Raw genomic sequence first — 24,023 nt, forward strand, 5'->3', positions numbered from 1 at the left:
CACAACAGTGTAGTAATTGATTACAACAACAACAAAAATTGATATTATTACAAATCAACTTTTTGTATTTGTTTGGAGCAAAGCCGGTGGTCCTGAAAATAGGAGTTGCGGGTATAACCATTTACCACCTTCACTCTTTTCTTAGAAAATGTATCATTCTTAGGAAGCGATTTGCTATAGTCCTAGTAGGTATAGCTTTTTTAACTAAACATTTAGTTAGCATTAAACGTTTCTTGTTTTTCTACACTCCCGTTAGCGTGCAAACAGCTTAAGGCCTTGATTTTTTTATTAGTGCTCAAGGGGTCTCCGTAACCATATAAAACTACTGCCTGCCCTTCTGCTTTAGAGAGGTTCAACTGCTTCATTTTGCACATTCAACTTACTCGATATTATAACCAGCTTGTCTTTAGTCTGAAGCATAGAGTAGTTGCATGCGAGCAAATGGTTTGAGCTGCAAAAAAACCAAAATAGTGCTGCAACCACAATGATGCTGAAACAAAAAGCTGTAGTCATTGTACTTTCACGGATGCACTCAACTTCCTAATATGCAAGCGACTTCACTATCATGCAGCTTACATAAATAGTTGGCGTGCTGACAAGTGCCCTCTTCTTAGATAGCTCTGAAGCTGACGATGTCAATCATGCTAATACTTTCCTATGAAACAAGTTGCTTGGATTGCAGTGCTTGCATTGATGGACTTTCCCTCTTACATATCCTTCTACCCGATACAAAGTAATTGCATTTCAGACATGTAATTATAATTTAAAAAGAGCAGTACTAAAAGACTGGCTCAACTCTTTCTATACAAACACTTTCTGTTTACCTAAAGTCACTCAATAAAGTGCAGCCCATTTATTGATGAAATCGGCACCGATGAATGCATAGTCTCCTCTTGTGCATATTATTCGGTATTGATAAAGGCGTCACGGATGAATGCATAGCCTTCTTTTGTGCATAGTATTTAGTTGTTTCAGCTTTGGCTATCCATATTTCGTTGAGGCGCCCACCAGGGAAGAAACCCAGGAGTAGATAGGGAGTTAGCTGGGAGTAGAAGGCCGTAGAAGTAAGGAGAGGTGGAATGCAGGAATAGGAGAGCTGCAGGGTGTTAGGACCAAGTTCAGAGGTGAGTATAGCTTATGACTATTGGTAAGAGAAAGATCTGATGGTTGCTAATAGTGAAGTTGATAGGTAAGGAGACATGGTAGTTGTTAGTATTATTGTGCATGGGTGAGGAGAGCTGGTAGTTGTTAGTAATATTGTGCATGGATGAGGAGAGCTGGTAGTTATTAGTAAGAGATTGCATGGGTAAGGAGAGCTGGTAGTTGTTAGTAAGAGATTACATGGGTGAGGAGAGCTGGTAGTTGTTAGTAAGAGATTACATGGGTGAGGAGAGCTGGTAGTTGTTAGTAAGAGATTACATGGGTGAGGAGAGCTGGTAGTTATTAGTAAGAGATTGCATGGGTAAGGAGAGCTGGTAGTTGTTAGTAAGAGATTGTATGGGTAAGGAGAGCTGGTAGTTGTTAGTAAGAGATTGCATGGGTGAGGAGAGCTGGTAGTTGTTAGTAAGAGATTACATGGGTGAGGAGAGCTGGTAGTTGTTAGTAAGAGATTACATGGGTGAGGAGAGCTGGTAGTTGTTAGTAAGAGATTACATGGGTGAGGAGAGCTGGTAGTTATTAGTAAGAGATTGCATGGGTAAGGAGAGCTGGTAGTTGTTAGTAAGAGATTACATGGGTGAGGAGAGCTGGTAGTTGTTAGTAAGAGATTACATGGGTGAGGAGAGCTGGTAGTTGTTAGTAAGAGATTACATGGGTAAGGAGAGATGGTAGTTGTTAGTAAGAGATTACATGGGTAAGGAGAGCTGGTAGATCTTAGTAAGAGATTGTATGGGTAAGGAGAGCTGGTAGTTGTTAGTAAGAGATTACATGGGTAAGGAGAGCTGGTAGTTGTTAGTAAGAGATTACATGGGTGAGGAGAGCTGGTAGTTGTTAGTAACAAAGATTGGATTGGTTAGGAGTGCTGGTATTTTGAAGTTATATTACAATTTTTACAGATTAGCATATTTCTTTTTTATAAATATTGTTAGAACCAGAGTTGACTGGAGAAAGTAAAGAATTAAAGTTTAAACAAATCAATGATTTCTCAGAATTGCATGTCTATAAATGGCTATATTTGTCTATATTTGCCTATTTGCACACGAATGCTAGACGACAGACAGGAAACAGAAATTTGCAAAGCAAAAATGTTTGCGAAATATAAATATTCAGGCAGTGTTTAAAATATTTTTATGCAATGATACTAAAAATAAAAAAAGTACTTTCTCAAAAATCAGGGGAAGGAAAATTCCTTTACACATTTAAAAAAGTAAATTATTATAAGGAACGGAATATACAGATTCTATGTTGGGAGATGATAGTCAAACTAATTATCATGACTTATCATGCTCATCGATAGCAAAATAGGTGATACGAATAGGCTACTAGTAAAAACACAGCAGTAACCATATGGTAGATATGATTTCACAACCAGCCTCCTAAAGTTCATAACTTTTAACTAATAATCTGCTTCATAGGCTTGACTTCTTTGCAAATAAAAGGTAAGACTGTCATCTAGTACAAGTTAGTCAACGGTATGTAGTATTCAGTATAGTAAGACTTTCTTCCCGAGAAAACTTGACTACGGAAGTGTTGAGTCCAGGTAGAGGTTTTCATACAAGGCAAACTGAACTTTGTATGCCTTGAGTTTTAGGGCTACTCATTTCAGAAGGTTTCTTATTATAAGCCCTATAGAAATCCAGTCAAAGAATCAAATTATAGCACAAGCGAGCTGACCTGTTTGCTCTTGTCATTTAGTTCCTTCATGACTAGATTTGGAACAGGAAATTTATTGTAACCGCAAGGGATTGACAGAGGTATAAGTTAATCTGGACATTGACATCAGCTGGGTACGGCCTGCATTCATGATTCCTTCGGATTTGTTGACAACAGGTTTAAGAATACTTAAGGGTTTATTAGATGCCGAAGTATCTCTCTCCACTAAAGAAGTTTACTGTGCTGTTATACTTGTGTTCTAGGTATTAATTACTATACCAGCAGAGAGCTTAGCATGTTGGTCTGGTGGTAGCAATAATTATATCTTATCAAACACAGAGCAGCATGTACATATCGATAGCAGTATAACAGGTAGTATTTATAAATAGTAAGATGACATCACGGAGTAGTAAACAATGAATCACTTGCATAAGAAAGGTATGCTGACAAGATAAATAAACACACAAGATAAATTCCCAACACTACATGTGATAAACCAGGACAAGCAGTCATTCAGTATATACAGTGACTAGCTAGGCTGATTCCGCTCTCTCAGTATTTCACGCTTCTGGATTCATTGTTGTCTGGGTGATCATTTCATAGACTCTCATGCTGTTAGAATGGACACTTCCAGTGTCCAGTAGTGACGGCTTAGAGGTTAGCATGAAGTCTTGACTGATGAGATTATCTGTGGGTACACGACTGCCATCAGCTCTTAGATGCTGGGATTTGTAGCGTAGACTGGTAACAAAGTGATAGCTTTTGGTTGTATCATCCATCATCCACCACCACTTGGGTAGATCATCCACCCCCACGACCTACATTAAATTAAACAAGCTACAATCTGAAGCAATCTCCACATCTGCAACTCTCATGTATTCAGATTCATTGTGCTTTTCAGGGTTTGTAGTACAATGCATCTGTAGCTTGACTTACATTGTAGGCTTTAGTAAAGTCTCTCAAAGCTTCCTTAACTCAAACACTGATAAGCTCAAGCTGATAAGCTGTTGATGACGTAAATAGCCGCTGCATATCTGCTGCACTTTTAAATGATCTGTATATTCACTTTGGCTTTTGTACATCATGATTTGTAGAGTGCTTGAAGATTCTCATCATTTCTATAGTTGATTGAGGGCCGGTGATAAGCAGTTGTCAGAGCCTGTGTATAACTATAAACTTGAAGTGGTTCGCTTGATGCCATTTTCCCTGTTATGTTACGAGCACAGTTATTGTTTTTGAGTATTTATTAAACATGATTGTTACATTATAAGCAGCTGGTTTGCGTAGCCTACAAATAGTAAAAACTGGTAAATATTTCAATCACACTTTCCATAATGCATTTCATCCACATTTGCTTCCCATTTTCAACAAGACTTTGTAGAGGTGCTTTTGGACTCTCTGCATAGTAACATATATAAAGTTATTTATTATCAAATGAGTTGCAAATGATTAACATTCTTGGTGGTCTAAGGGGGTCAATAAACTTGGAGTTATCCTTTTGTAATATGTTTACAAACCTTTGATTATGGAACCAACATAATAACTATTTAGCCTAGACTGTCACTCGGCATATTTCCAGTAAAAAACTAAAGTAATACTTATAATTTACAACTCTAGTTTTTATAATTATAATAGGTAGGTGCAAGAACTTTTTAACTAACCTTTTCATTTTCTGATTTGGAACTCAAGTTTGAATTGTCTCCCTTACCGTGTCGTGCACTAATGATATCTCAAAGTGATGACAACTACTTATTATTGCTGTGGTTTACGCAATATTTGCTACAAGTATAATGTGAGCAGTGTTTGTCTGTTGGAAGGTACTGTTTGCAGTTGTGAAAAAAGATTACATCCAGTGTCACTCGAACCCTCAGCATTCAGCTTAGGAGCCAGTAACATCTGTGCCAGTTGGTTGCATAGATATTGCTGAACCATTTTTCACCATTCTCTGTGCTTCTCTGGTTCGCCTCAGCAATGATCTCTAACAGTACACGAATTTTTCAGGTTGCAAGTCTTTAACAATGTGCGAGTGACACGCTAATTACTCTGTCAATTAGAGGGCAGCTAGTGAATGTTTGTCATATAACACAAACATTTGGCTATTGTAACCTATGAATATCAACAATGTATTAACATCTCAGAGAATACCTTTTCTACTGTCAACAAGGCCTATTCAACTCGGCTATCACATACTGTCGTGTACCCCAAAAGCTTCAGCTTTTTGCTTACCATTGTAAGAGGTACCCGATTGATACGAGATTGCCATAGATAATTCCAGAGCGCTTTAAAGTTTGATGCATGTCTATCAGCCCATTACAGTAATTCATCATTTTCACGGTAAATCAAAAATGGCCACCCTCCTCTACCCCCCCCCCCTCCCCCCCCACCCGCCTACCCCCTCCTCCTGGAAAAAGTTAAAATCTGCAAAATAGAAACTGATAAACTCACATCTAATAAAGTCACTTTTTCATTAACCCTAAGCATTCTCATCTTTGTGTTGGGTTTATTAAACAATTTTGAGGCTTGCGGGCATGATGAAGGGTATCACAAGCACAGGTACAAGGGCTAACCATTTACACTTCCCAAAATATAATAAGAAAGAAGGGAACTACGAGGACTGCTATCACAATGATGTTTGTTAATAGACCTCACCGGGCCAGAGTTTGAGAGATGTTTATGTATTTTAAGTATGGCAGTTTTTTATTTTGTATTTTGATTCATTTTCTTTAATTTTTAATTTCTTGATGAATATTTTTTACCCGAAAGTACTAAAACAACTGAAATAGTAATGGATTACTGCAATAAAACAACTAGGTTTATTAATTGTTCTACAATAATAGGAGCATGCAGCTGGAATATAAGAACCTTAGGGATGTCTTATCTATGCAAGAATCTGGAAGGAATTGTAAAGTGAATAACGATATCATATTCTAATAATCACCAGGCAGGGCACCAAACATGCTGTAATTACAGCACTAGCATGACAGGTAAAAGCAGTGTAGTAAGAGCTAGCCAATGCTGTGCAACTACACAATGCAGGTGCCCTGCCAGGTGTCATCTCTATGCTCAATAATCCATCGTTTTTTTACGTCATCAAGTCGTTTGCACATGCGCTCGTTCACGAAAAAGCCGCCATATTTGTAGAAAACAATCGTTATTCTTTTACTTAATAGTATTTATTGGTTTGGTTTTGATACTATAATAAAAAAAATTGCAAACAAAAGCATCATTTTCAAAATTCATTGCAAAAGCTTTGTGTTTTAACGATAAAAGTTGTCTATAAAGATGGCCGACAATGATAAAATAACGTCACAAAAAAAACAAAAGATTATGCACAGCTATTATGTGTTTAAACTTCAAGTTAAGATTTTTTGGGTGATACCACAATTTAATCAAAGGTGAGAGCTCGTTCTGTTTCTCTAGTGCATAACCCATCATCTCGCAATCTGTGAGTTTTACAGTCCAGGTCTACACAACTGTCACACAAAAATTCACAAAGACTGTGTGAGTCTTCTCAGCAAATGCCTGATCATAATGCTAATTGCGAAAGCTGCAAAATCGCGCTCGCTAATCACTTTTTAGCCAATTAAAAGTGTTTCGTCAACAATTTTGTTGTGCATGTACAGCTCTGACAATTCTGTGATCTTCGACCGAATAACTCTGTGTTTTTCATTCATTTTGTGATTTCGATTAAAACCAATGAAAAAATCAGCACTTGTGGTCGTACCTTTAGGCTGTTGTTTAAGCACCATAGAAATAATGTACCTGCAGTCTTAATACTTATACTTTTTAGCAACCCAAATATTTGCCTTTCTATCATAATTACAAGTAAAAACTGGCATGTGGTCGTTAAAAAACTTGCTTTATATACTAAAATGCAACAACTCGCACTAGTTGGCTTTTTTCATATAGCCAGTCGGCCAGCGCTCTCCAAGAACATTCTAGAGAAAAAATTTTGAACAGTCGATCTGACTCTCCTAAGTGATTCATTTTACAACGGGGAAATAAACAGTTTCAGTTGTGTACTACTAGAAATGGTTCTAACAATAGAGGTGTGATAATTGAAAATGCTCGTATTTCAATGTTCGCGCTTTTTCTATAACTTTTCCATGTGTTTACAATAGCATCAGAATGTTTACTAGCTATTGCAGAAGATTACTAGTTGGATTGTAATGTAGGAAATATAATGTCAGTGTATGATTTAACTTCAGACCAGTGCATGAAGCTGTCTGTTGAAATGTCAATATTAATTTTGTTTTCTGAAGAGATGCCAGGATAGTGTTATAGCAAGAGATGTCAGGATATTGTGTTATAGCAAGTAGAACGAATACAACTTTAAGATAAGGCATTCATTTCATGTTAAGATAAGCCTGTCAAACAGGTTTCTTCTCTGTACTCTCGTTAAGCTTTAACAAATAACCCCAAATATGTTAATAAATATGTTGTCAAACATTGTTCCTTGCGACAGACACATGCCAACACACATCAAGAGTTGTGACTACATTTATGTAGCAACACAAGGTGTGACAACAAACATATACCAACATGAGGTGTTGCTACAATTATTTAACAACATGTGGTGTGAATACTATTAAGTAAATAGATGAAACTTGAGAAGTATGCAGCTACTTGTCAAGTGTCATTTGGCTACTATTATATGAGAGCGTGAAGCATGGCTACAAGTATGCAAGTCCAGCAGTATGTGGTCTGACTATAAGTGTGCATTATCAGTTCTTATGTACACTTAATCACCTCATTTGGATTAGAAAACCAACACAACATGCTTTGTTTTCACTTTCAGGTCTGCTTGGAAATAAAAAGAAGTTGGATTTACTTTTAGATACAAGAATGAGGGATAGAGAAAAAGATACATACGGTTAGTATGATTATGTAGAAGAATAGATGGTAAATTGAGTTTGAAGATAATGCATGTAATACTCTGCTGGCTACGGTAGACTTGAGCAGATCAGTTCTATAGAAAAACTAGGTGAATGCTCGGCATTGCCCGAGTAACAAAAAAGTCTTTGCACAGAAAAAAAGATTTCTAACATATAACAATAGTTACCATTTTAACTTTCATACTTTATACCATGAGAAAAATGTTTTTGAGCAGTTAAAATAAATTTTAAAAAACAGAAAAGAAACTGTAAAAGCTGTCAAACTTTTTCAAACAACTAAATTTTAGTTGTTAAAACTAAAACTTTTAAACTTCATATCATGAAAAGAGTGTTTTGGTGCAGTTCAAATAAATTAAGGAAAAAAAAACAACTGTAAAAGTGTTTAAAAATGAATGGGAAATAATTTGCAAGTAACGGCTAAATAGAGTTTTTTTGCTACAATTACAATGAAAAATGATTTGGTATACAATATATGATTTTAAGTCGTTTCAGTGTTGGCATCATAAAGCAAAAACGTTGTATAGAGTGACATAGAACCCCATAGTAATCATTTAATGCAAACACTTCTAGGTAAAAACCATCAAATTTGTATATATATATATTTTTTTTTCATGCATATATTTATATTTTATATATATATATATATTTTTTTCGTATATAGGCCTATATTTTTTTTCTTATATATATATATTTTTTATATATATTTTTCTTTCATATATATATATTTTTATTTTTTTATATATATGTTTTTTTTATATATTATCTATATGTATTTTCATTATTTCATCATAATCAATACACGGTTCTGTTGGTATTACATGGCGACAAAAATTTGAAACAGTTTGCCTTCATATGGCAAGAACAAAAAACGGGCAAAAATTATCTTATAACAGGAGCATGGTAACCCGAGGGTGCACTGTATTAACTAATTAATAAAAAGTGAACATTTGGTATGCGCAATCGTGAAAGGAATATATAGAGTATGTGATAAGAGCAATGGGTGAGGAAGACTGGCATAGCCTTGCATTTGCGAGCGCTCGTTAGTAGACTTGCGATTTGAATGTCCTGAGTTTCAATCCAGTGCGAAGGTAGTTTTTCGTTGCTAAAACTTCATCACTGTATCTGGACGAACGACAGACAAACAGAGATTCATGTATATAGATGAGGGTTATAGGGTTATAGATTATCTGGAGTCTATGGCTACCCTTAGTTTCAGAAAGTTCACCTTACAACTCGACATCATCACGGACAGTCACAAAAGTTCAGAAGCTTTGCTCAAACATATAGTAAAAATAACTGTGCCAAAAATTGTGGCTGAAAACAGAATATTTCAACAACTATATTTTCTCTATTTATAGTTCATTTAATAAATTTTGAAGAAACTTTCTCATTTCAACCGATTGCGTTACCAAGTCTCTTGGTAACACAAATAAAACTTGAAGCAATTTGTGTAGTCTATTGATGAAGTTGGTATTTGTTACTATCTACTCGCTGAGAACAGTTTGACTACGTTGCCAACTACAATCCATTTCAGCAATTTTTTCAACAAGTGTATCATTTTGAGTTCTCAGTAATTTTTTTCATTATAAATAGTGTTGCAAAACTAATAAGCAATTTTTTGTGTGTGATTTCATGCCATATACCGTATATAAAAAGAAAGAGAAAGTATATTTAAAATATGTTGAATTTCTCATAAACACTCTACTACTAACAACGGTAGGCTGAAGAATGTATTACATGTGTATTTAGGTCCTGGCACTCCATCCTTGGTGTTTTTGGAAATAAATAAATAACTTTACCAAGTGTGCTCTTGCATTAGAATTTTATTAATTCAGCACAAAACGGTAGGCGTGCCGAGGGTCTGGTAGATCCAGGAAATCTTTTAAACTTTGGGTACATGTAATGGTTATCATAAACATGTTGTTAAGTTATATAACTAAAAACATGTCTATAATATCATATTATATGATAGTATATTATATAATATGATATGATATCATATTATATAATATGATATCATATAATATGATATCATATCATATTATATAATATGATATCATATTATATGATCTGATAGGATATCATATTATATAATATGATATCATATATTATATAATATGATATCATATTATATGATCTGATAGGATATCATATTATATTATATAATATGATATCATATTATATGATATGGTATCATATTATATAATATGATATCATATAATATGATATGATATCATATTATATAATATAATATTATATTATATCATAATATGATATCATATTATATAATATGGCATCATATTATATGATATGATATCATATCATAGTATATAATATGATATGATATTATATAATATCATATTATATAATATAATATCATGTTATATGGTATGATATCATATTATATGATATGATATTAGTATATATACTAATATGCTGTTGGTTTTGACCTCATCGCAATCAACAACTCACATTGCTGTTGCAGAGTATCGCATACGATGGAGACGCGCTGGGATGAGTGAGGAACAGTATCTGGAGTTTAAAACAGATGGTAGTCCTATAGATTATAAGAAGGGTCAAGGCCAACTTATTATATATATGGAGATAGAGAAAAATATTCCACCTGAAGTGTTTGATATGAATCTGTCTGAACTCAAACAGTTGAAACTTATGTTCATAGAGTCATCTCACCATTTACAACAGTAAGAGCTCTTTCCGTTTTATTTTAACTCTTTATATTAAGGTTATTTGTACAATATCAGTTTATATATATCCATGCATCATATGACAGATGCTTTTACTTCATAAATAAGTGCTCATGCATACAATATTTCCTATTTTATATTCACCAAATTAATAAAGACTAACTTGCTTCCCAGCAAAGAGATGCTGCTTCATATAAAATAGCTAGCCAGTTGTAAATGCCTCAAAATAGTTGTCTATAAAGTGGAAGCATTCATATATATTAAAGCAGAGATATTTTATGAAAATAATTTAGTAATGCATTTTTATGCTAATTAAGTAGCAGCATTTTTAATCCTACCACAAGTTATTGCAAAGGCAATGGAAGTCCTTTAACAACTATATTTTGTAAAACACAAGTAAGTAATGTTACCGACAGCAAACATGTTCTAGAAAACTTAAGATAAATCGTTGAGATATGAGAGGACAACGTTTTTATCTAGTTGGTGTAAAGAGAGCCACTGTTGTACTTCTCACAAGATTGAAGTATGCATATGTTTACCAAAAGAAATCTAGATAATATTCTAATTTTACAGTTTAAGTGTCACAGGGTACAGTTTAACACAAGTACACATTCTAGCTAATTTCTAATACAACCTAAAGTTTTTTTCAGCAACTACTTTGATTCTATATACATTAAAAACCAAGTTAGCAACTTCACGGAAAGCAACAAAATAAAATTGAATTATCTAACTTAGAACAAATCTCAATTGAGATTTCTCTCTAGGAACATTCTAGAAATAATATCTCAGCTGATCTGACTCTTCTGAGCAGTTCCTGTAAAAATATTAAGAGTAAGGGGTTGCTATTGTGCAACACACAAGTGATTGTCCATTCATTCGAACAAAGCAGACGCCATAATTAAAAATCCTTGTATTTCAGTGTTTGCGTTTTTTGTATAACTTTTCTATGTATTCGCAATAGCATCACAATGTTTACTAGCTATAGCTATAGTTTGCTAGCTTCAGACCAGACCATGAAACTTTCTGGTGAAATTTCAATACTTGTTTTTATAAAGTGATATCAAAATAGTTTTATAGCAAGTAGAGTGAATATAACTTTGTGAATATAACTTTAAGATAAATCACTCATAAGATGTTTGTAACTACTTATGGTAGCTTACTGGTTTAGCTCACAGTCTAAGCGTCAAGTATATTGGCTCAATTATTGCTACACGCTCTAGTACATTGCGCAAAACAAGCATGTACAACGCAAACTTTTGTTGGATCATTTTCAAATTGTTTATAGAGGTGTAAGTAATTAATGCTACTGGCTCTTGAAAAATGTTATTTAGAACTATTCGATGCAATTACTTTTGCCCTGCATCTATATTTATATACAGATATGTTATTGTTAACGCAGATTATTGGAAAAAGTGAAACCGAAGACTCTGACTATTGTTAACGGGAATTTCTCAAATGGAATTCCAGCATTTCCTACTTCGTTAGTTAATCTCAATATGATTAGATGCAAAATGAGAGTAAAGAAGGGGTGAGTTATTCCTACATATCTTAGTAATTGACATACCTTATATGCTCCCAAATACCGAATATGACATGCATTCATATATCCTAGGCTTCAATATACTCTACCTAACTAAAGGCTAGTTCATACTGTATGTCGATGTTTTCCTTTCGGTCTTCATCGTCAACAATGTGAACAATAATCCAATGGCATTGACGATGCAGCACGACTACGTTGAGAAAGTTAGCAGCTTCTAAGATTTCCCAACATTTCGCTGAGCATCGACGACTGCCTGTACAATGTGAACTATTTCAGCAATAGTAATTCGCGGCCGCGGATAGCGTGATTGATTTATTCCCCTTTAGGATAGTTGCTGCGAGACTAGTGTTTGATTTGAGCGCACCGAAACAAAAACGTTTCTTCACAAAAAATTAAAAAGAAAATAGTATTACAAACAGAGTATTTGCTGATGCAAACGCGGATGGTTTGTGATAGTGTGAACATTGTTATCATTGCCGATCACCAAATCGTGGCACCAACGCCGAGATATGACGATATAGTGTGAACCAGCCTTTATAGACCTCATATGTTTTCATAAACTCTGCATAACTAACATACCTCATATGTTCCCATGCGTCTTACCTAACCAACATATCGCATATGTTCCCATGCGTCTTACCTAACCAACATACCTCATATGTTCCCATGCGTCTTACCTAACCAACATATCGCATATGTTCCCATGCGTCTTACCTAACCAACATACCTCATATGTTCCCATGCGTCTTACCTAACCAACATATCGCATATGTTCCCATGCGTCTTACCTAACCAACATACCTCATATGTTCCCATGCGTCTTACCTAACCAACATATCGCATATGTTCCCATGCGTCTTACCTAACCAACATACCTCATATGTTCCCATGCGTCTTACCTAACCAACATATCGCATATGTTCCCATGCGTCTTACCTAACCAACATACCTCATATGTTCCCATGCATCTTACCTAACCAACATATCGCATATGTTCCCATGCGTCTTACCTAACCAACATACCTCATATGTTCCCATGCGTCTTACCTAACCAACATACCTCATATGTTCCCATGCGTCTTACCTAACCAACATATCGCATATGTTCCCATGCGTCTTACCTAACCAACATATCGCATATGTTCCCATGCGTCTTACCTAACCAACATACCTCATATGTTCCCATGCGTCTTACCTAACCAACATACCTCATATGTTCCCATGCATCTTACCTAACCAACATATCGCATATGTTCCCATGCGTCTTACCTAACCAACATACCTCATATGTTCCCATGCGTCTTACCTAACCAACATATCGCATATGTTCCCATGCGTCTTACCTAACCAACATATCACATATGTTCCCATGCGTCTTACCTAACCAACATACCTCATATGTTCCCATGCGTCTTACCTAACCAACATACCTCATATGTTCCCATGCATCTTACCTAACCAACATATCGCATATGTTCCCATGCGTCTTACCTAACTAACATATCGCATAGGTTTTATGATTTCTATGACTTGTATTATTTTTATTGTATCTCAGCCTCTTTTCATGAACTAAAAGGTAGTTGAGTCTTTATAAAGTTCTCAAAAATTGTTTTCAAACCTTACAGCTCCTAATAAAAGTAGTACCATCCAAGGATAGTCTCTATAAATGAGTGCATGTGTATATAGTCAGACTACATGCAGGTCACCAATGGTATGGCATGTTATATCTATAAACTAGGTGAATGGCTGGCGTCGCATGGATAATAAAAGCCCTTGCGCAAAAAATTAATGTTTATTAACAACAGTTACCATTTTAAATTTCAAATTTCACATCATGAGAAAAGTGTTTTGTGCAGTTTAAATAAATTAAGAGAAAAAAATGTAAAGGTTTTCAAACTTTGTCAAACAGCTGTAACCTTCAAACTTCATATCATAAAGAAAATGTTGTATGCAGGTCAAATAAATTAAGAAACAAAATAAAACAACTATAAAAGTGCTTAAATGTAAATGGGAAATAATTAGCAAGTAATAGCTAAATTAATTTCTGATTTGCTACGATTACAATAAAAAAGGATTTAATAATGATACAATTAATACGTACTAAATAACAAGAAAAGAACTAGAAAACAAAATAAAAATCCTAAATATGTTGAATTAATAATTACAATTCATGCATAGAAGTGTGTATGTATAAGAGAGGTTACTATTCCAGCAGAAGCTATCTATCAAAACTTTGAGTATGACGATACTGGCACCTCTCAATGCTGATACAAATGTAAAAATGAAATATCGAACTGTCTTTGTCTGGTACTTTGTCTGACCGAGCGGAGAGAGAATCTAGAAGCTATTCCTGCTAAAGATAATACAATTGTCCGCATGAAAAGTACTAGTCTTTACCGATTTAGCAATTGAACCTTACAAAAAACCGGAAGTAGAGATGTAATGGCACACTTGAAATTGAAATGGCACATTTAGAAATTGCAAATAAAAAAATTAGATAATGGTAGCAAAAATTAGTTGCTGAACGAGTAAAAAAATAACAAATGCAAAAGGTAATATTAGTTAATAATCAGAAGTGCACATTTAGCGTGTACGGTATATGATAAGAGCAGTTGAATGCTAAGGACTGTATAGCTCAGTGGTTAAATGTGTGTTTAGAAACATGTGGTTGCAATCTCCATGAGTTCCAACCCAGCATGAAGTAGATATTTAATTCCTAAATTTTAATAGCTATAGCTGGGCATATCGAAGTACAGACATGCAGACATGCAGACATGCAGACATGCAGACATGCAGACATGCAGACATGCAGACATGCAGACATGCAGACATGCAGACATGCAGACATGCAGACATGCAGACATGCAGACATGCAGACATGCAGACATGCAGACATGCAGACATATAGACCAACTTTGAGATTTATATATCTATGTACATATTTCATGTAGCTGAACTTGTACTATATATTTTACATTTTTACAAGCAGGGTGAATTAAAAGTTTCGAGCAAGTAAACATTAATTTAATTAAAAATTTCAGTAAAAAGATAATTGAAGTATCTCATGATCATACTTCAGTAAAAAGATAATTGAAGTATCTCATGATCATAAATTTGTGCAACTTACTGCTATCCAGAACAATTAATATTGATCAAGGTCGATAAGTTGTAGTCGAAAGGGTCACATGACAGCTTGAAGCACGTTACAGAAATTCACTTTTAGGTACATTTAAAAGTTGTCTCTTTTGCAGTGTTTCTAAACTGACATCACTTACAAAGCTCCACTTAGAAAGCTCTGAATTCAAATCTGATGAATCCTTAGGGCACCTGCTTATGGCTGCCGACTCATTAACAGACCTCCATGTTACGGATTGCGAAAATGCACGATTACCTAAAAGGTAAGAAAACTGATATATACATGTATTCGAGTTTGTAAAAACTGTGTTCGTGTTACATTTTGCCAAAAAAATGTTAGTCTGGTGTTATGTTATTGTAACCTTTGTTTTCTCTTTACTGAACTGCCACATTTGATATAACAATAGGTTCTACTCCCTGATGAAAGTGCGTCCCTAAAATATGCACACTTAGTAACTAAAGTTCCCTATGCCGTGCGAAAGCTGTCACACCACCAACTATTACCTCTTGGCTAACTTTGTAAATAAACCAGTTGCAATACACTCTAGTCCATGTTAAAGCAATTTATATTAGTCTGACAAGTTGGCAACAAGCCAAACTTTGCTGCTAAAGTGAGATACGACATTCCAAATTGAGTGGTGTGCACGGAATAGTTGATGAAAGCAAATGTAAATGGAGTTTGCCTTTGCTCGGTTGTTTACACTGCCAGAACAGCTTTTTACATTAGCCAACAAGCAATGTTTGGCAATAGTCAGTGCTTTAACGGCCAGATCACACTGGAGATTAAATAAAGGCATTGTGAAATAATATTTTCACCGTCGGTCCGGTTATCGTTGCTCTGCAAAACACACAGAAGTAAACGATGCGTTAATTTTTGCCTTTGAAATTTGTTCAAATTTACTTATATTGCAATGCTTGCAAAAAACTATACGATTTAGTGTTTGTTTTCAAAAATTTTATTTATGACAGTTTTTATTCAGAATACCTGTGTATTATGTTGAGAATTTATATTGCAAATTACAATATTACCTTATTATAAGTTGAACCACTTTTTTTGACGTAATTAAAATTTTTTTTAATTCTTCTTAGTAAAAATTAGCTAGTAAAATACAATAAAACAGCAGGCGTGAAGATTAAACTCTTGCGCTCACCATTTGCCCAAGCCAGAGTCACAACATTCGCGAATTGCCCAATATTTCTGTTGTGAGCTTTCGTTTTCATAGAAGAAACATTAGGCGCTTTTGCTGTTGTTCTTTCAAAATAAAATAACTAATCAAAGTATGACAAACTTGTATGTATACCTCTTGACACCACCTAATACATTGACTTTCATGTTAATCTGAAAAGACATTCATAACACAAAACTAAATATGCAAATGTTCAAAAGCATTCACTGTATTCTATCTTAAGACAACGATAGCAAACTGCTAAGATTGAGGTGGTTTCATGCTATGATGTCTCTTAACTAACTTTTTTATCTTCCTTTCTTTGAAGTGCAAAAGGATTTTATACTTAGAAATAAACTCGGTAAGATTTTGCTGTTTTAGCTTGCGCCACCTCCAACAGTTGGTAAATTTAAACTTGTACAGCAGTCATCTCTCATCAGAGAATGAAGAAACCTTATCTGTGCTGCACGAGCTCGAGAATTTAGGAGAACTCATTCTTTGTGAGTGTAAGCTCCCCCTTGTGCCAGAGAGGTGGGTTCATATTAGCTTTGGGCCACTTTATTACAAAAGGCAATCCCTAGGCATAATATAGCTTATAATGTTGTGTCTTCTTTTTAGTGTCATGCAGCTCCCAAAGCTAACAAAACTCATTCTGACTCAGAACAAACTGTTGGGACAGACAATTCCCGACAAGTTTGATCGACTTGTATCTCTACGGGAACTCAGCCTTGGCACTTGTTACCTCTCGGAGATTCCCATCAGGTAATGGACCGCTATATCTTTGATTGATGCATAACTTCATATAAAATAAATAACGTCCTTGAATGCTGCAAAGTTTATCAATTATCAAAATAGACCGGTGAGAGATAACTCCCGTCATTTGGAGAGATGTTTTCTTCATTATTTCTAGTTATAATATAGTGGAGTTTTTCAGGAAACCTGGCCAAGGTGAGTAACTCCAAAACTGTCACATTTTTGGAGTTACCTCGACAGTAGATCGAATGCCTTGTAACAGGCTTGTAACAGTTAGCTTCATATAAATACATTAGTGACAAAGTGGGTCATTAAAAATCAACATTCATTATCAAATTTTGTTTTAAAAAGAGCATTTTCAACATTTCGCCACATTATGTAATATTTCAAGGCATATTTTCCTACAATCAACTAAATATTAGTGCAAAAGATATTGATCAGCTATTTCAGTCTCATTTTCATTGAGAAGAACATCTTGTCAGGTTTCCTGAGAAAACTCCACTATAACTAATTATCAAGCCAATTTGATGTAGACTGGCCAAAGGTGAATAACATGAAATAAACTGAAAATTAGTTTTATGGGTATATTAAGTTTGGAAAATTCTTCAGCGTATCTATAGATATATTTCTTAAAGTTTGTCATCGTGGTAATGTTGAGCTATAGCTATTAAAGCCTGGTTTCCATATGATAGCGCAATGATCGTGCACGGCCCAGTGATCGTGCGCAATGCATTTCTTGGGCTGCGACGCAGTGTTTCCATTGTGTGCATAGGCGCCATGCTTGAATTGGACATGGTGGGTAATTTCCTTAATTTTTCATACCGGAGACCGATATCTTCGGAAAACAGCCCTCCGTTGCGACCATGCGCTGTCATAGGAAAACCAGGCTTACTCTTTCGTACGAGAGACCGATTTCTTCAGAAAACAGCTCTCCGTTTGAATTGTGGGATAGGTTGAAAAGGTCAAACTGTGTATTGTGGGGTACATGAATCGCGCGCACCTGTCGCAATGATCCATTCTGTTGGATCCTTGCGATCAGCGTATGCATGTCGCGCGATCATCGTGCGTTGACGTTTCCACATCACAGCTGGCCTACGCATGACGTCGTGCGCCTTGTTGCGCTCTTTGCGCTGTCATATAGAAACCAAGCTTTAGATCTTGGAATTTTTGGATCTTGTAAGTCCGCAATCTGATGGATTTGAACACACGGATATTGGCACTGCAAGTTTTAAATCCAGGCACTTTACCTTTGAGCCATATAATGCGTAGTTATGTCAGTCATTATCATTTACCCCTATAGCACATGGAAAGGCTAATTATTTTAGCATAACGCCCACGTTACAATGGGCTTTACAATGGCCCTGTTAAGAAATATTTTAGGACCCAAGTATATGCAACACGATGTTTCTTTATCTTTTGTTGTTAGGGCTCATTGGTCCGCCCCAAGGTATCAACAATAATTTATCTCCAACCTACAATTTGGTGACTTGTGTACGGATTATATACGTCATTAAAAGATGTACATTGCTCGGCATGGCGAGTGCAGCGTTATCTGTTATGGTAACTTTTCTTGTACTTATATTTTCCGTTTTTGCTATATCCGTCAATTGCTATATCGCGATCAAGGCCAATTCTTGCCACGCGGACAATTGTATTACCTCGGTAGGAAGAGCCTCTACATTCTCTCTTCGTTCGGTCAGATAAAGACAGTCCGATATCTCATTTTTTACATTTGTACCAGTGTCGAGAGGTACCAGTATCGTCTTATTCAAAGTATTGATGGATAGCTTCAGGTGAAACAGTAACCTTTTTTATATACACACACACCACACACACCACACCCCACCCACCCACCCACCACTTTTTTCATGATATGTAGTTAGAACGTTAGAATGTCAAATGTTATATGTTAAGTACAAAGCAATTTTCTGTCCAAAGACTTTTATTACCTGGGCAATGCCGGTAGTACAACTAGTATAAATATAACATAAAAACGTGGTAGCCATTTTGGGGATTTCAAAGAGAAAATTGGCATGCAGCTTTCATAAAATTTGGAGCTCAGAATTAAAAGTTTCCTATTGAGCTATCAAACATTTCTTAAAGGTCTAACTCATGTGAATTTTTTTGATTTAGCACATGTATTGCTGGATGTTTTTACCCGATTAATAACAGTTTATTTTACCTCAATAGAAACCAAACTTTCTATCCAGTTAATATTACAATCTGCTCACCTCTGTTTACTGGCCGCTTCTGCTATCTATTTTTGCTTTATATTGGTCATGCTAGTTTCTCTATGGCAGCTTGGGTCAACTGAAACATCTTGAATCATTGGATCTCTCAGCCAACCACTTGTCTGCGACAGATGCTCTGAAACCTGTAGAGTCACTCACCTCTCTCACCTGTCTCTCACTGTCACAATGCAGTCTAGATGCTTTGCCAAAGTAAGTAAACATATATATGATTGAATTCTGTGCAGGAAGTTCAGTTTGTATAGTCTGGTTGAATACCTACTGGTTTGTATTTGACAAGCATCAACCAGCATTTATTATATTGCCATGGCCCTGTAAATATTAATTTTGATATTCGCAAATTATTCTCAATTGTTCCTATTTATAAACAAACCTCATGTACAGAATTTGCTTACCATTACAAAGTGGAGGATTTGACTACTGATATATTCATAAGTATTCATGTGGTAACACTGACCTGCTCCTAAAATTAGTTCTGAAAAGCTGTGGAAGTATTGTCACATCTATTTCAAACATGTTAATGCTGTAACTGGAAGAGGAAATAGTGTTGGCACTACAATTGTACATTTTGCATAAGCTCATAAGCAAAGTAAAATGTACCTGTTAATTTGGCTAAAGTAAAACCAAGATAAGTAGTGAAGAGTACAGAGAAGGAAAGTTAGTAGAAAACAGCAAGATGAAGTAATAGAGTACAAGAGTAATAGAGAAAACAGGAAAAAGCGTTACACAGAATAAGACAGAGAATGACAGTAATAGGGAAAGGGGAGATGAAAAGAAAGAAAATATAAAAAGGTCTTCCCTTACCTTTATATACCTTAAATATATAAAGGTAAGGGAAGACGAGTGGTAGAGAGACAGAGTGAAAGTGTGAGAGAGAGAGAGAGTGAGAGGTGGTGAAAGGAAGCGAGAGAGATGCTGAGAAGATGGAAGAGAGAGGTGGTGAGAAGAAAAGCGAAGCTGAGAAGATGTTTGAAAGGCATTGCAAAAAAGTCAAAGAGGATGAGAAGTGGTGAGAGAAAGTGAGAGAGACGCTGAGAAGATGGAAAAAAAGGGTGAGAAAAAGAGAGAGAAAGAAGCTGGGAGGACGATTGTGAGGTATTGCAAAGAAGTGAAAGATGCTGAGAAGAAGTGCGAGAAACCGGGAGGACATGACAGAGGTGTTGAAAAGGTGTGAGAGATGCTGAGAGAAAATGAGAGAAGCTGGGAGGACATGAGAGGTGTTGTGAGAGGGTGAATGAGGATGAGCGGTGGTGAGAGGAAGTGAGAGAGATGTTGAGAAGTTGGAAGAGAGGGTGAGAGGAAGTGAGAGAGATGCTGAGAAGATGGAAGAAAGAGAGGGTGAAAGGAAGTGAGAGAGATGCTGAAAAGGTAGAAGAAAGAGAGGGTGAGAGGAAGTGAGAGAGATGCTGAAAAGATAGAAGAAAGAGAGGGTGAGAAAAAGAGAGAGAAGCTGGGAGGACGGTAGTGAGGTATTGCAAAGAAGTAAAAGATGCTGAGAGGAAGTGAGAGAAGCTGAGAAGACATAAGAATAAGTGAAAAAGGGTAAAAGAAAAATAGTAACCAAAGTGAAAAAATTCAAATGCACAAATTTGCTAAAATAAATCCATAAACGTAAAAGAAGTGTTTGGATGTCAAGAGAAACTGTTTATAACATAAGACACTAACAAGATTTAAGTCAAATATGACACACAAATCCTTTAAAAGAAAGTTCTTGGTGTGGCTTTGTATCGCTTTATGTCAAATGTTTATAGAAATAAAAAATATTACAATGCTTTCTAGTAATAATAAAAGAGCTTTGAAAGCAGTACATAGTATGTCACTTAAAATAGAGGGTGATTAGATTGAAGGTTTTGAAAAGAGCTGAAATTCATTGCTTGATGCAGTAAAACATCAACTTATCAAATTAAACTGACAGCTTAACAACTTTTGGGTGGGCCCGTTTTATACCATTACTTCAATATTTCTACCTACAGTAATCTTTGCTTATATTTACAGAATGGAAGGTCTAAGGAGTCTGCAGAAGTTGGAATTAGCTCATAACAACTTTTCTACAGCAGTAACACAAGAGGATGACACTTCGGGGGATGCATTAAAGGGAATTCCCAAAAGGTAATGAGATTTCCTTTGAATTCCTTTGATAATCTATTGGCTTAGTTTTAATGACAAGTTTATTCTGTAACAAATATTTTGTTATTAATTGAATGGACCAAATCTGGCAAAAGGTGGTAAATGGTTGCTTGTGCATTTAATATCAAAAATAATGCCTCCGCAACAGTATCATGTATACAATTATGTATGTATATGCATATGTATATTTTGTGTTGTTGCAAAGGCATGTTTCATATATATATATATATATATATATATATATATATATATATATATATATATATATATATATATATATATATATATATATATATTTGTGTATACATGTCAAAAAACCTCTAATTTAACACATGGTTCTCTATTTTTCAACCTGTTCTTTATAGTGGCAGTCAATTGGAGACGCCGTTCAAATAGAGGCTGGCAGTGTACTTTTCAATTGGCTCGTCAGAATTTTGGGAAAATTAATTTAGACCTTTTACTCGCGAAGAAAATGTCGCCTAAATTTTGCCGTCTTTTGTTGGTAGAGCGATATTAAACCTTAAGGATGCTATAAATCTGCTAACTTATATATATATTACTTTATTGGCAATAATTTATTTTCAAATAGAAATTTTTTTCAAATTATGCCATAACAATTAGAGGTTTTACGGTATATATATATATATATATATATTATTATTAATCTGTGTATGTTGTAGTGTGTCAGAGTTGGACATTTCTGGTAACAACTTTTCAGGAGGTCTACCAGAAATTGTGGCTAATCTAACTGGCTTGATATCCCTCAAAATTTCAGCAAGCAGCCTTTCCCAATTTCCAGAAAGGTATCTTATTCAGTAAATTAACAATAATTCCTGTAGATTGTTACAGATTCGGTATCTCTAACAGATGGCATAAATGGCTATAGAAATGGTTTGGGTTGGATATGGATAGATAGCTCTATTGACTTAGATAGATAGTTCTGTGGATTTAAATGGACAGCTGCTAAAAATAAGTAGAACAATTTTATAAACTGCGAAACTACAAAATGTTGATTAGAAAGTCTAATTGCAGTCTAATGTCATCAGAGTAGAAATGGAATACACGTATATATGTATGTTATATATATATACGTAATATATATTTTTGGAGACATCAATTCTGCAGTGGATCAGGCTTATCTAAGATGCAGCAGAAAGCTACGAATGAAACCTGTGAAAGGTTTATAGTATTATTAATTCTTCAAGTTTAAACATTGCAGTTCTGCTTAAATGAGAAAATATTGTTTTCTTATTCCCAAATCTTTCGCTACCAAATAAATTTTTGTACCATGTCATGATTAAATATGCTGGAAGAGTTAATGTTTGACAATGGCATAAATTTTGAACCAGAAGGTCTATGTAAACGCTTTTAATACCAAATTAATCATTATAAAATTTTACATCAGTTGGTACCATAAGAAATCTATAAATGTATTGCAGAATGAGTCCAGACACTTTTTCGACCCACTTCTGTTACTATCATGAGTAACAAGTTGAACATGTTCCGAGTCAAACGAGTCACAACTACAATAGTTCCAAACAAGTACATAAAGTAATTACTGCCACTATAGTACTATTGTTCAATAAATAATTATAAGAAGCTCACTGATCTACAATTCGTAAAACCTCTGTAGCTGCGATTCACCTGACAGAAGGCTGGTCATAGTAAAAAAGAAATCGCAATAAAAAATCAAGTTTTTGCAAAACGAAGTTAAGCTCATCGTGGACTGTAAACATGCTTTCTATTGGTTCAATGCAAGCAGATGACTGTTTCCTTTTATTCAAGACATTATAGGCTGCTGAATTGATTACTCACTATTCAGTAATCAGAAATGTTATGTACAAAGCTTACTAAAGCCACACCCTGCGGCTCTTGGCCATATACAAACACTGCGCACAGCCATACTATGCGGCTCATTGTACTGAATGAATTAATTTTATTTTAGAAAGGTTTGTTATATAAATATACGCAAATTATATGTTATATTTATACAACATATAATATTTATATGCTATATAAATATAATATATTAGTATAAATATATAACTATATTAATATATAATATATAATATATTAATACATGTATATATTAATACACCCTATTAATATATAATATAGACAATATAAATATAATTATGTAATTTGAACCTCACATTATTGATAATGCATTTCATTGCTGTTAAAACCTTGGACTCTGTAAACAGCTTCTGTACAAGAACGAATTTTTTATATTTTAGTATTTTGACCTTAAGTGACCTGAAAGTTCTGGACCTATCAAGAAATGCCTTCCCAGAAGTTCCTGCAAGCATCGAACAATTGAAGAAGTTAGAATCTTTAAATATGGCACACTGTCTTAAACTGGTTTCCATCATAAACCTTTCTAGACTGAAATTTTTGAACACATTGAGTATAGAAAACTGCAGATCTCTTTCATCACCACCTCTAGAGGTATGCAGGCGTGGATTAAAGGTTATTCAGCAGTTCTTTTCAGAAAATGTCAGACACTAGGAGCCCTTTAAGGATTACTTGCCGCTGCTGTCCGTGGACAATCTACTATTGATAAGATATCAAAGATTGATACTTTCTATATAACAACCTGGTGATGCCACACAGATGCACTGTAAAGTTATTTTTGATGAAAA

The 24,023-nt window shown here is 35.0% G+C and overlaps 1 protein-coding gene across 4 annotated transcripts; it reads left to right on the top strand.

The window, feature by feature from the left end:
* Positions 1 to 996: 996 nt before the first annotated feature.
* LOC137406154 (volume-regulated anion channel subunit LRRC8D-like) lies at positions 997 to 24,023 on the top strand. Of its 4 annotated transcripts, none has more exons than XM_068092686.1 (11): positions 997 to 1,124; positions 7,610 to 7,684; positions 10,192 to 10,408; positions 11,811 to 11,939; positions 15,203 to 15,349; positions 16,634 to 16,783; positions 16,871 to 17,014; positions 19,306 to 19,446; positions 21,250 to 21,363; positions 22,062 to 22,184; positions 23,619 to 24,023. In XM_068092686.1, the coding sequence occupies exons 2-11, from the start codon at positions 7,657 to 7,659 to the stop codon at positions 23,887 to 23,889; spliced, it is 1,464 nt and encodes a 487-aa protein (XP_067948787.1). In that variant the 5' UTR covers positions 997 to 1,124; positions 7,610 to 7,656; the 3' UTR covers positions 23,890 to 24,023. The 4 variants fall into 4 exon arrangements, with proteins under 4 accessions (XP_067948787.1, XP_067948797.1, XP_067948804.1 ...); XM_068092696.1 differs by having other exon boundaries at positions 7,610 to 7,673; positions 10,190 to 10,408; XM_068092692.1 differs by having other exon boundaries at positions 1,021 to 1,124; positions 7,649 to 7,684.

The sequence above is a fragment of the Watersipora subatra genome, chromosome 1, assembly GCF_963576615.1.
Source record: "Watersipora subatra chromosome 1, tzWatSuba1.1, whole genome shotgun sequence".
Lineage (NCBI taxonomy): Eukaryota > Metazoa > Bryozoa > Gymnolaemata > Cheilostomatida > Watersiporidae > Watersipora > Watersipora subatra.

Coding starts and splice junctions, on each gene's coding strand:
- LOC137406154 (XM_068092686.1), top strand. CDS start 7,657: ATGAGGGATAGAGAAAAAGATACATACG. Junction 10,409..11,810: donor TCATCTCACCATTTACAACA/GTAAGAGCTCTT, acceptor TTGTTAACGCAG/ATTATTGGAAAAAGTGAAAC. Junction 16,784..16,870: donor CTCCCCCTTGTGCCAGAGAG/GTGGGTTCATAT, acceptor TCTTCTTTTTAG/TGTCATGCAGCTCCCAAAGC.